Source organism: Heloderma suspectum, chromosome 5, assembly GCF_057233095.1.
Source record: "Heloderma suspectum isolate Gila_16-S chromosome 5, 16-S_ref, whole genome shotgun sequence".
NCBI lineage: Eukaryota > Metazoa > Chordata > Lepidosauria > Squamata > Helodermatidae > Heloderma > Heloderma suspectum.
The window spans coordinates 47772731-47785929 of NC_139462.1; the positions used below are offsets into that span (position 1 = coordinate 47772731).

General features: G+C 42.8%; 1 protein-coding gene across 14 annotated transcripts in view; it reads left to right on the forward strand.

The window, feature by feature from the left end:
• AFG2A (AAA ATPase AFG2A) overlaps positions 1–13199 on the forward strand; it is a 281537-nt gene that overhangs the window by 56637 nt on the left and 211701 nt on the right. For all 14 annotated transcript variants that reach the window (XR_014792057.1, XR_014792060.1, XR_014792058.1 and 11 more), the window contains exons 12-13: positions 565–618; positions 2665–2744. Coding sequence is in view for 10 of the 14 variants with exons in the window: in XM_084855975.1 (XP_084712101.1) it covers positions 565–618; positions 2665–2744 (134 nt within the window). In the remaining 4 variants the exon portion in view is untranslated. The remainder of the gene's footprint in view (positions 1–564; positions 619–2664; positions 2745–13199) is intronic.

A 13199-nucleotide genomic window follows, 5' to 3' on the forward strand; every position in this document is an offset into this window, starting at 1 on the left:
AACAAGATCGGCCGTGGTAGGCCTATCTGTCCCATCAGCCAGGACAGCTAGGCTGGTGAGGACTAGGGAGAGGGCCTTTTCTGTCGTGGCCCTCACTCTGTGGAATTCCCTCCCTTGTGACCTCCACCATGCCCCCTCTTTGATGAGCTTCCACCGGGCTTTAAAAACTTGGCTGTTCAGGTGGGGATTTGGGGTGGGTTAGGGTTTTTTTAGAGCAGTGTTGTTTCATTCAATTGATTATGTAAATTTGTTATTAGTATTGTACGCTGCCTAGAGTGGCTGGGCAGCCGGCCAGATGGTCGGCTAATTAATCTAATAAATAAAAAATAAAAAGTTATTTGCAGCAATCTAATCTACATGTGACCATGGCAGGTGCGACAGTGGCCAGACCTACTTTATCCAGGAAAGGATGAAGTGGGCTATACTTTTTTTTATAATGCATAAAACAAATACTTGCAAGTGCTGCTTTCAAGATAGAATACTGGGTGACATTACAGATATGTCTTTTTAAAGCCCCAAATATGTGAAAAAGTCTGTGAAAGTTACTTGCTTTTTTGGATGCAGGGACCTGAACTGATGAACAAATATGTTGGAGAATCTGAACGTGCAGTCAGAGAGGTAAGATGTTATGAACTTAACTGTACAAAGATGTATAGTATTTACTAACCGTCTGTTTAGTTACATCACACTTTTTTACATCGTATAGCCATTTCTTTGCAGTAAGTACTTTTCATGGTTTTTTAAAATTATACCAGTCTTAAGAATTTTCTGAGACATGTTTATATGTTGAGGTGAGGTCAGCTTGGGTATGTACTTGCTAAACGTACATGTATGTGTGGGTTTCTTAGCAACTCGTCCTGGTGTAGCCACCCCTTTCCCTTCACCATCCAAACTTACCTGAAACAGAGATGTCTTGCTGTGAGGCTTCCGTTAGACCTTTGGCACTGCTGTGGCAGTGCCAAGCACAAGAATCTATGGGAAATCTAGTTCCCTAGACTCAGATTACCCTGTTAGGATATCGACATTCATAGGAACTCCAGCTCAAATAGATTATTGTTCCCAGGCTGCTGTTAAAGCATTGAAGGTCTAACTATGGATAGGACTGTGTTTGTAATTTAAAAGATGTTTTGCAATCTTATCTTCCCTTACAACAAACCTCAATATCATTGTCAGTTTAGAGGTGGGAATTCTCATTTTAGAGGTGGGGTGAGACTTGAAAGAATGATGCGTAACATTCCACACATTCTATGATTGAGCAAGATTCACATGGGACTTTCCCCCTATACATGAACAATCCAAATCATCTCCTGGGTCACACAGCTCCTATTATTATTTTTAATACATTATATTACTTCCTTACATTGCTTATTGTTCATTGCCAGCACACACATACCTGTAGAATCAGATACATTTTCTTTGGCAATTTTGGAGACCCTCACCCTTATGGGAGAATTTAACATTTGAAAAATTAAGATGTTGTAGTTTGTGAGCCATTGACTTAGTACGTTAATTAAAAATTATAGCCTAAGAATTTACTTATTCTGATGGAGTTGGTATAGTGGTTTGGGAGAATGCAGAGCTCAATATTTTGTATCCATTTGTACAATAAATTGTGTTCATGTAATGCAAGGATGTTCAAATAGCCCAGCTTTTTGTTTGACAGTTTAAAACTGTAGGAACATATCTGGTTAATTTGGCAGCACCTGATATAACTGTCTTGGGTTTTACAAGGTGGAGAGTGAAAAATCTCAGGGTTTATTAAAAGGTTTTGCCAAGAGATGGTATAAAAAGCAAAAAGACATTTAAAATGGCAACCCTTAAATCTCTAGGATATGATATGATAATGTTAAAGTTTAATGTTAACATGCCAGGAGTGACTCTACCCATTGCTGGTATGTGGCCCCCACTGTCTGGACCTGGGGTCAGTTTGACGCTCAGACTAAAAATGGTACCCTACCCCTGTGTTAAAAGTGTATTCCAACCCCATTTGCTCTTCTATGGAAAATAATTGGAATCCTCATTGTCATTTCATTTATATGCCGCTTTCCCACAAAAAGTGCCCTAGCGGTACAACAGCAATACAACACTAAAAAAACATACTGGCACATCAGTTACAATAGTACATCACTACAATAAAAAAAACCCAAACAGTTCATTTCACTAATACTAACATTATAACATTTCAAATTAATTACAGAAGAGACAAAAGAGTATTCCAAACTATGCCCGCTTAAGTAAGGACTGGCATCAGCACCCAGCATCTTCAGGCAACTGCCAGGTCCCTGGGGCCCATTGCTGATGTTGGCCCAGGCCCGCTATGCCACACAGTTGAATCTGTGAACCACCTGCCATTTTAATTACCCACAATGCCCCAAGGCAATGCTATGTTAAGGGCATTCTGGGTAATTAAAATGGTGGATGTCTTGTGCAGCCAAGTTCTGCTGACTGACTGCAGCTGGCAGCTAAGCCTCCTGGGAAGGCCCACTGAAGTAGGAGGGGGCTCACCAGAGGGCACTTTACTTAGGGTCTCCTCGAACTTGGACCTGGCCCCACTAAAAGTCATGGTGCTGTTTTAGCCACTTGCATTTAAATTGAGGTTATGATTACAAAACATCTATTAAAATTTATGGTGGTCTTCTGTGTTACCTTTTGTGTTTTTGTCAGATATTTAGGAAAGCCAGAGCTGTTTCACCTTCCATATTGTTCTTCGATGAAATAGATGCCCTGGCAGTAGAGCGAGGGAGGTAAGATAAATTATTTATAAAACTGTGGAAATTCTTATTTCTGTAAAGTATTTCCTTGAGAATTGTGGTCAAAGATTCCAGATCTTTTACTGCTTTGTACTTCCACATGAAATGCGTATGCTTTCTGAATAAGATTTTAAAAAATCTCCTGGGGTTGGTTTGTAACCCTCAAAGCTTTCTATTGCTTGACAGAACAGGATGTAAAATTACCAGAACAATAATCTCTCAGGTTAGCTGCAGAAAAATGTAGAGCTAAACTGTCAGACATTAAATTTGACCGAAATATAGCGGAAACTGGTTTACTAGTTTCTGTCCTTTGATGCAATCTGAATTTAGTGTGGTTGTAGCCCTACAGTTTTCCCTTATATTTCCTCTATCCTTTTCTAAGATTTATAAACTTTAAACATTCTCCAAAGCATTATTAAAAATGTCCAAGCTAATTATTACAGAAACTGCATATAGAAACAAACCTACCAAATACAAATTTTTTATATGATTTAGAAGCTACCCAGTATGATGAAAAAGCTCTTAGGAGGGGAAAAAATGAAAATGTGTATTTATTGGGGGCTTTATTTAGAATGTTTCAGTATCTCTGGCAGATGTACTTCCTAAGCATATCATCTTATCTGGAGATTGATGGAGATGGGGAAAAATGCGATCTTGGCCTAGCTTGTTTGGAGATAGGGGTATGACCTTGCGTAGTCATGTTCCATTGGAGACATCTGTTTTTGGAGCCTAGAAAAGAGCAGAGCAGGACACAAATATTTTATTGTCAAATCTGAATCATATGGGAGGTAAAATATGTAACACAGTTCTCATAAAATTCATCTGAAATTAAATGGTGTAGGAAACCAGACAAGGCACTTATTGGAAATGGCCTGTTTTTACAGGCTGATTTTCCACAGTAGGAATTTGGAAATGCATTAGAGATGCTAATGATTTGTAGCCTCCAGAGATCTATTTCCTCTTCTATAACCAGATTGAAGCTTTCAAGGAAACACCTGTTGATATTGTCTCCTTAGTCCCCCAGTGCTTTTTCTCTACAGAACATGTGCTGTTGTTAAACACTCAGTGTCCTTTCCCTACAGGTACTGCTTTAAAAATCTTCTGGTTGTAATTTACCCTATTAATTGACAGCATTTGTAATAAAAAATGTATCTGGAATGCAGGATGCTGCAGGTGGCTAACTTTTTGTGGTTCAGAATAACATTCCTGTATCAGCTGCCTGTCTCCATATATGGAGTAGGAAAATGTAAATTATGAAGCAGCTGCATACATTTTCTATATAACTGAAGCAGAAGGAGGATTATGCATGCAACATAATGCTAATACTAACTCAGTACTTATTTCAGGGCTTCCTCCTAAACTTTGCCTGATCTTAAGGCTACTTGGAAACTCAGTACACCCCTGAAGCGCTCGCTTGCTGTATGTGTAAGCTGGTGGTCTGAGGATCAAACTACATATTACTTTAAAGACATAGCTAGCAGCTATGTCATTTTTCGTGCTCAAAAGTATACATGGGGCCCCAATCCAAATTGGGATCCTAGCATGGTGGGTTAGGTGGGATTTAATACTTTGACTCACACTGCAGGCCTGATTGGATCAGGACCCCTGCACCTGCAGTTTGCACTGCCAAAAAACAATCCATTCAGTTCATGGGTCCTTTTTTGGTGATGCAGATTGCAGACACAGTGACCCCAAACTTGATTGGGACTGCAGCAGGGGAGAAAGGATGAAAGCCCCCATACCCCATGCTAGGATCCCAATCTCGATCAGGTCCTCAACATTTACTTTTGAGTAAGGAAAAAAGACATTGTTGCTACTTATGTCTTTAGAGTAACATTTAGTTTGACCTTGAGTGAGAAGTATTTATCAGTTGTAACTAGAGGACAACAGCTTAATTGGTAATGCTTACTTTCTTCCTGGGAAGACAGATTGACTGAAGAGGGCCCAACAGAGTTGTGAGAGGGGATCCTGTGGTAGGGAAGCAAAGATTGCCTAAAAATAAGGAGGTGGCCCCATTGTTGTCAAGTGACACAATAGTTCCCCCTGTTACCTTGAAATACGTGGAAGTGTGCTGGTCAGCGCTTCACCTCTTTGTCCACATAAAACATATTTGCAGCAAAAAATGTAGTTGTAGGAGGCTAGGGATGGTGTTAAAAAGAATTTGTGATTCCTCTAGAAATTGGTTGTACCTCCTTAAGACTGCTTACCTAACATTTAAGATGCCTGGGTTTAGAAGGGGAACAAGAAAATTGCTAAGGCAGTAGAGGAACAGAAGAATTATACATTATCTGTACGTTTTAATAAAATAGGATGGAGAAGGGAATGTCATGGATTTCCAAAGTGGAATTGGGAGAATAAAATGAGAGGGTTTGTTTCTGAGGTGTTGTGGTTGTTCCTGCTGACTATCATAAAACCAGTTTGGCAGTAAGATTTGTTAGAGTATTTAATAAATCCCCCCAAAGCAAGGGTGTATTTGGCATATATTAAATGGAACTGGACAATCCACAGTCCAAATGTACAATAAGGAACAATCTGTACTACTGAAGAAATGGTTGCCTTTCCTATTTCTCTGTGGTTTTGACTAATACTGGGTTTCCTTTAGTTAGCTATGTCTTCTTGGCGGTATTTCAGAAAAGAAGTCTGCATTGAGGTCATGTCCACACAAATGTTCCAGATACAACTGTATGCGAGAAGGAATGTTTGTTCCTAAATAATCCTTTCCTTTTCAAAGCTTCAGATTCTTAACAAATTGTGGAGCTGCAGAGAATTATGGGTACTTGTAATTCCTTGGTATCCTGACCATGTAAAACCTAATTCCACTGACCAGTAGAGACTGCCAAGAGGAAATGGCTTGGTAATTAAACTTGAAGGTGATGAATGAACATGGCTCTGTGTAAATGCTGCTCAGACAGTCTGTTTGCTGAACTTTGGAAATCTACGTGCTTTGGAAATAGGACGCTGTTTATATATGTAGAATTGTGGGGAGTTTGGGGCAATAGACATGTTTGTTCTTTTTTGTTTTTTATAAGCTGTTTCAGGCATGAAAAATTGTGGGTTGGAGAGAACACTACTGTTAAATTCCTTTTTTAAAAACCAGTCCCTTGCTTTACATTATTGAAGGCTGAGAACTATATAAAGCACCTAGTTTGCATTTTGAGGCCGGGGGAAAAGCCTGTGAGAAGAAGGGTAACCACTATGCTCTCAACTGTAGCCATTTGGAGAACATTTGAGTAGAATTTAAATGCATATGGACATTTTATTTTGTGCTCTGGTCCTGCAAGGTGAAGTGGCTGAATAGTCAAAGAGCAGTCATAGACTGAAATCTATAGTCAAACTTATGGTCTTCAGGTTTAGCTGTAATTGATCAGCACCTGAAATTAATATACAATAAATATAAATTTAGCAACTTAAATTTGAGGGCATTATTATCACAGTAAACAGAGTATTTTGCTTTATACCAAGAAGGTATATATTCTTCCTTCCCTTGAAATCCTTTATATCAAAAGTAAATAGCCCTTTTCAGGCCTTCTGCATCCATATAGCCTCCAGTATCCATGGAGGTTTTCCACGTAGATTTTTCCTTGTGTAGGGAAAATCCAGTGATATAGGAGCATCTCCTTATCAGACAGTCACCCTCCACTAGTAGAGAATGATGAATGTGACGAAGGGACGGGGTTGGAGAGCTCCTTCTCCTAGTATGTTTGCTCTGTTTGGGTTCAGAATGCCTGAATGTCTTCTTAAAAATAAGTTCTACTTCAGCCAGTTTTTAGGTCACCTGTCCCTTTATGGCAACTATGTTGTAGTGCTAGATCAGTGAAGGTCTGGTAGCCATAAGCCCCATGGATAAAAGTGCTGCAATGCCAAGCCACCTCAGCTTTTGAAAATGGTTATACATTTCTAGGTTATGTGTGTACTCTGGTTAGCATTATCCTTGGTTAAGGTCAGTGCAGACATAACAGTGAACCTTGGCTAAGAGCGATGGGTGAGGTAACGTTTGTGTCTAAGAGGGGAAGCAGTGTCTGATTCCAAAGTTCAGTCTCTTAACCACAGTTAAGCGTTATGTTTGCACATGGCCCAACTCATCAGGTTGTAGTTACAGATAGAAACAAGTTGAAATAAGAGATAAAGAGTCTGTTTCCCGCCTCCCAGCTGAGCAGAGCAGAGCAGAGCAAGCTGCTCCAGCTGGTCCAAGGACTACAGAAGCAGGCAAGCTCCCAGAGAGCGAGCGAACAAAGCAAGCGAACTGGGGGAGCAAACAGGAGTTGGCCAGGGGAATTGCAGTGGTTGAAGAGACAAAGGAGACAAAGGAGACAGAGGCTAAGAGGTAAGTGGGATGCAGGAAGCCCAGGGGGCTGCCCTTTATCCTTCTGATTGGCTGTGAGCTCACCAGGTGCTTCTGAGAGCTCCAACTGAATTGGAGGGGTGTGTCCTGAGTACTCACAGCAGCTGACTGGGCGGGAAGCTTCAGTCTGTTTCCCGCCTCCCAGCTGAGCAGAGCAGAGCAGAGCAAGCTGCTCCAGCTGGTCCAGGGACTACAGAAGCAGGCAAGCTCCCAGAGAGCGAGCGACCAGAGTGAGTGGACAGGGGGAGCAAACAGGAGTTGGCCAGGGGCGTTCGGCAGGGGAGGTCAAGGGGGAGGCCCCTAACATTTTTTTTCCATTTTTTTATTTTTTATTTTTTTAACTTTTTTCCATTTATTTGTCTTGTAACACACACTTCCACACCAGTGGGACTCTGCTTTTAACCTCTACTGAGTAGAGGAGCAGGCACAGGCTAGTCTAGAACAATCAGAAAGCTAGACACAAAAAGGGAAAAGAGGCTATGGAAGGACAAGACTCTCCAGTGGTGGTGACCTGCAAGGTGTGTGCAATGTTCGTTTTCTTGCCTGAGAACAACATGGCCTACACCTGCAACAAGTACAAGTTGATCACGCTGCTGGAGGAAAAAGTAAGTGGACTGGAGCGGCGACTGTCGACCCTCCGGGGAATAAGAGAACACGAAGAGTTCTTGGACAGAATGGGGGAACTACAGCAGCAAAGGGAAGACCAGAAGCTTGAAGAGCAACAGCAAGATGAGGCAGTGGGAAATACTGAGGTGAAGAAAAATGGAGTAGAGGATACTCCTTGGAAAAGGGTGACAGTTAGGAGAAGAAGAACTAGACGCCACTCTGCACCAGTGGAAGCAGTGGAGCTGTGGAACCGATTCCAGGTACTTGCGGATGAGACTGGAGGACAGTCTGCAGAGGAAGAATCACAGGGGAACCTGCATGAGAGTGAGCAAGAGGCTGAAGGTCAGTCAAACAGAGGCGATGAAACCCAGGCCTACAAGAAGAAGAAGAGAAGAGTGGTAGTAGTGGGAGACTCCTTGGTGCGTGGGATCAAGACCCAAGTATGTCGCGAAGACCCATGGACTTGTCAGGTATGTTGTCTCCTGGGAGGACAGATTAGAGACGGGACTGAAAGGTTGCCTGCACTCATAAAGCCCACTGACAGGTATCCCTTTCTTCTAATCCATATGGGAACAAATGATACCGCCAAGCGGAGCTACGAAGAGATCACGTCAGACTTTGAAGCTTTGGGAAGGAAACTCCAGAACTTTGGGGCCAGATAGTTTTCTCATCCATCCTTCCAGTAGTTAGAAGAGGGATAGAAAGGGAACGAAAAATACTCCGGGTGAATGACTGGCTACGAAAGTGGTGCCGACGAGAGAGATTTGGATTCTGGGACCATGGGCTATACTTTCTGGAAGATGGGCTGTTGGCTAGGGACGGGTTGCACCTCGCAAAGGCTGGGAAGAATGTGTTTGGCCACAGCGTGAAGAACTTTATGAGGAGGGCTTTAAACTGAATGCTACGGGGAAGGGAGATGTAATGTTGGGGGTAACAGTGGACGTAGGCGCATGCACTGCAACGGAGAGAACAGCTCTGATAGCGCCCAATAATAGTCTTCAGACACATGTAGGAAGAAAGCCAGACTATGAAGCACATGTTCTTCGATGTCTATATACTAATGCCCAGAGTATGGGAAACAAACAGAACGAACTTGAACTCTTAATACAGGAGGGAACTTATGACCTGATAGGTATAACTGAGACTTGGTGGGATGACTCTCATGACTGGAATACAGCAATTGAAGGATATAACTTGTTCAAAAAGAACAGGAGGAACAGAAAGGGAGGTGGGGTTGCACTGTATGTGAAAAATACATATCTCTGCACAGAAAGACAGGAGGAGGAGCTTGGTAGCCCCATCGAGAGCATCTGGATTGGAATAAATGGAGCAAAGAATAAAAGGAACCTGGTGGTCGGAGTCTACTACCGGCCACCCAATCAAGGAGAAGACAAGGATGAAACTTTTGAAAAGCAAATAGCCAATGTTTTAAGGAAGCATGATGTAGTAGTAATGGGGGACTTCAATTTCCCCGATATTTGTTGGGAGACAAATTCTGCAAAACATGGCCCCTCCAGGAAATTCCTGACTTGTGTGGCGGATAACTTCCTCCTACAGAAAGTAGAGGAAGGAACTAGAGGATCGGCTATCCTTGACTTGATCCTAACCAACAGAGATGACTTAGTGGATAAAGTAGCAGTTACAGGAACTCTGGGGGAAAGCGACCATGTTGTACTTGAGTTCTTGGTTCTAAGGGAAGCAAAAGCTGAGTGTAGTCAAACGCGTACCCTGGATTTTAGGAAAGCTGATTTTAATAAACTCAGAACAATGATCAGTAAGGTCCCATGGCAAGCGACTCTAACGGGAAAAGGAGTCCAAGATGGGTGGGAGCTTTTAAAAAAGGAAATTCTCAAGGCACAATCACAATTCCAACAAGAAGAAAAGGTGGAAGTCAACAGAAGAAGCCAATGTGGCTTCACAAAAAGCTTAGGGATGACTTGAAAACAAAAAAGGACACATATAGGAAGTGGAAAGAAGGCCAAGTAACAAAGGAAGAGTACAGGCAGGTGGCACAGAATTGCAGGGATGGCGTCAGGAAGGCTAAAGCTGAGAATGAGCTGAGGTTAGCTAGGGATGCTAAAAACAACAAAAAGGCTTTCTTCAGCTAAGTGCATAGTAAAAGGCAGAGGAAAGAAATGGTGGTTCAGCTATTAAATAAGGATGGCAAAACAATAACAGATGACAAAGAAAAGGCAGAGTTGCTCAATTCCTACTTTGGCTCAGTCTTCTCCCAAAAGAGGGTCTATGATCCCCCTGGCAAAGGCGAAGTACAGGCTGAAGGGGCAGGATTGCAGCTTGAGATCGACAGGCATATGGTCAAGGAACACCTAATTACTTTGAATGAGTTCAAATCTCCAGGGCCAGATGAACTTCACCCTAGAGTAATAAAGGAACTGGCAGAAGAACTCTCAGAACTGCTGTCTATTCTCTTTGAGAAATCATGGAGGACGGGGGAAGTGCCAGATGACTGGAGGAGGGCTAACGTTGTCCCTGTCTTCAAAAAGGGTAAAAAGGAGGAACCTGGGAACTACAGACCAGTCAGTCTGACATCAATCCCTGGGAAAATTCTGGAGCAGATGATAAAGCAATCCATCTGGAAGCACCTTAACAACAATGCCGTGATTACTCGAAGCCAACATGGATTTGTTAAAAACAAGTCCTGCCAGACAAATCTAATCTCATTTTTTGATCAAGTAACCTCCCTTGTAGACCGTGGGAATGCTGTAGACATCATATACCTTGACTTCAGCAAAGCTTTTGACAAAGTGCCCCATGATATCCTGATGAGCAAACTAGCTCAAAGTGGTCTAGATGAAACAACGATCCAATGGATCCACAGTTGGCTACAGAATCGGACTCAGAGAGTGCTTATCAATGGGACCTTCTCAAACTGGGGAGAGGTAACGAGTGGGGTACCGCAGGGCTCAGTCCTGGGCCCAGTGCTCTTCAACATTTGTATTAATGACTTGGAGGAGGAGGTGCAGGGAATGCTGATCAAATTTGCAGATGACACAAAATTGGGAGGGATAGCTAATACTTTGGAAGACAGAAACAAAATTCAAAGTGATCTGGATAGACTGGAGCGCTGGGCAGAAAACAACAGAATAACATTTAATAGGGATAAACGCCAAGTTCTGCACCTAGGAAAAAGAAACCAAATGCACAGTTACAAGATGGGCGATACGGGGCTCAACCACACTACAAGCGAGAAGGATCTTGGAATTGTTGTCGATCACAAGCTGAATATGAGCCAACAATGTGATGTGGCTGCAAAAAAGGCCAATGCTCTTTTGGGCTGCATTAATAGAAGCATCGCTTCCAAATCCCAGGAAGTAATAGTTCCCCTCTACTCAGCACTGGTTAGGCCTCATCTGGAGTACTGTGTCCAGTTCTGGGCACCACACTTTAAGAAGGATGCAGACAAACTGGAGAGGGTTCAGAGGAGGGCAACAAAGATGATCAGGGGACTGGAAACAAAGCCCTATGAAGAGAGACTGAAAGAACTGGGCATGTTTAGCCTTGAGAAGAGAAGACTGAGGGGAGATATGATAGCACTCTTCAAATATTTGAAAGGTTGTCACAGAGAACAAGGCCAGGATCTCTTCTTGATCATCCCAGAGTGCAGGACACGGAATAATGGGCTCAAGTTACAGAAAGCCAGATTCCGGCTGAACATCAGGAAAAACTTCCTGAGTGTCAGAGCAATACGACAATGGAACCAATTACCTGGGGAGCTGGTGGGCTCTCCCACACTGGAGGCCTTCAAGACGAGGCTGGACAGCCATCTGTCAGGGATGCCCTGACCTGGATTCCTGCATTGAGCAGGGGGTTGGACTCGATGGCCTTGTAGGCCCCTTCCAGCCCTACTATTCTATGATTCTATGATTCTAAACTTGTGTCAGAAGGCTGTGAATGTGTTTCTTCCCTTGGAGATACCTGCTGAAGGGTGTCATTTTATGTTGGGATAACATAAAAGGTTTTTGTTTTTTTTACCCCCTGCTGATTAGCTGATTACTTAGGATTTTGGTACCTTATTTTGTATTAAATATGGCACAGCTTTGAGAATCTACTTAATTGTCCACTATCACCACAGCACAGACAACTAAAAGACGACTGTTGTACTGTCATCTCATGTATTTTAACTACATTTTCTCATGTACTTCAGTTATTTGTTTCCTCATTCTAACATTTTTCCAGAACATGCACATATTTTGTATCTTGAAGGACGCATACTGTCACCACAGTCGCTTGTGAGGGAGTGTCATTTGACCTGAATTTCTCTCCCATTCTCTCTCTCTCTGATACCTCATTCATCAGAGTTGCAAAAAAACTTGGAGGATTGTCTTTGTGTTTCAGCTGTAGTAACCCTAGTTCGGCATGTCTAGCACATATCAGCACTTGCCCTGTTCTTAACTAATCCATCTCACTCTCTGCAACTACATTCTTGTGTGATAAGCTCTTTGCAGAAGTTGTTCTGCTTCTTACAATCTCAACAGACCATCTCCACTTATCCAAATGCACATTCTAATCCAGGGGTGTTGAACCTGTGGTTGTCCAGATGGTGTTTGACTTTTATTCCCATCAGCCCCAGCCAGGTTCCACACCCCTGCTCTAGGGTGTCAAGGTATTAAGCTGTAATAACTTCATCGTTATTATAAATATTTGATTGCTTCAGGAGCAAATCTACTCATGCACTCTGTTTCCCCCATTCTCACTAGTTACAGGTACTCCTTCTCCATCTGACTAGCCTGGGTCATCCAGGCTTCAAATTCTTCTTTATGTGACAGTGGGTGTTTTATCTTGAATGAAACTGATTATATAGATCCATTTCAATCTGGCTTCAGGCCTGGTTTTGGAACTGAAACTGGCTTGGTCACCCTGTGGGATGACCTTTGCTGACAGAAGGACAGGGGGAGTGCAACCCTGTTGATTCTTTAGGACTACTCAGCAGCTTTTGATACCATCGATCATGGTATCCTTCTGGGTAGGTCATCTGGGTTGGGAGTTGGAGGCACTGCGCTGCAATAGTTCCGTCCCTATTTGGATGGCTGATTCCGGAAGGTGGGGCTTGGGGTTATTGCTCTGTACCTTGGCGGCTATGCTATGGGATTCCAGAGATCTCTATTCTACATGAAACTTCTGGGGGAGGTTATCTGGAGGTGTGGGCTGAGGTGTCATCAATATGTGGATGACACCCAGCTCTCTCTCCTTTTCATCAAATCTAGGTGAGGCAGTGGTTGTTCTGAATCAGTGCCTGGGTACGGTAATAGAATGGATGAGGGTCAATAAATGAGACTCAATCCAGACAAGCTAGAGGTGCTGTTAGTGGGTGGTTATCCATGCTCTGGTAACCTCTCGTCTGGATTACTGCAATGTGTTCTACCTGGAGCTGCTTTTGAAAACAGTCCAGAAACTTCAGCTGATCCAAAACAAGGCAGCGAGATTGTTAATGGGGACAGGCCAATGTGAGCATATTATGCCAGTACTTTTCCATCTGCAGT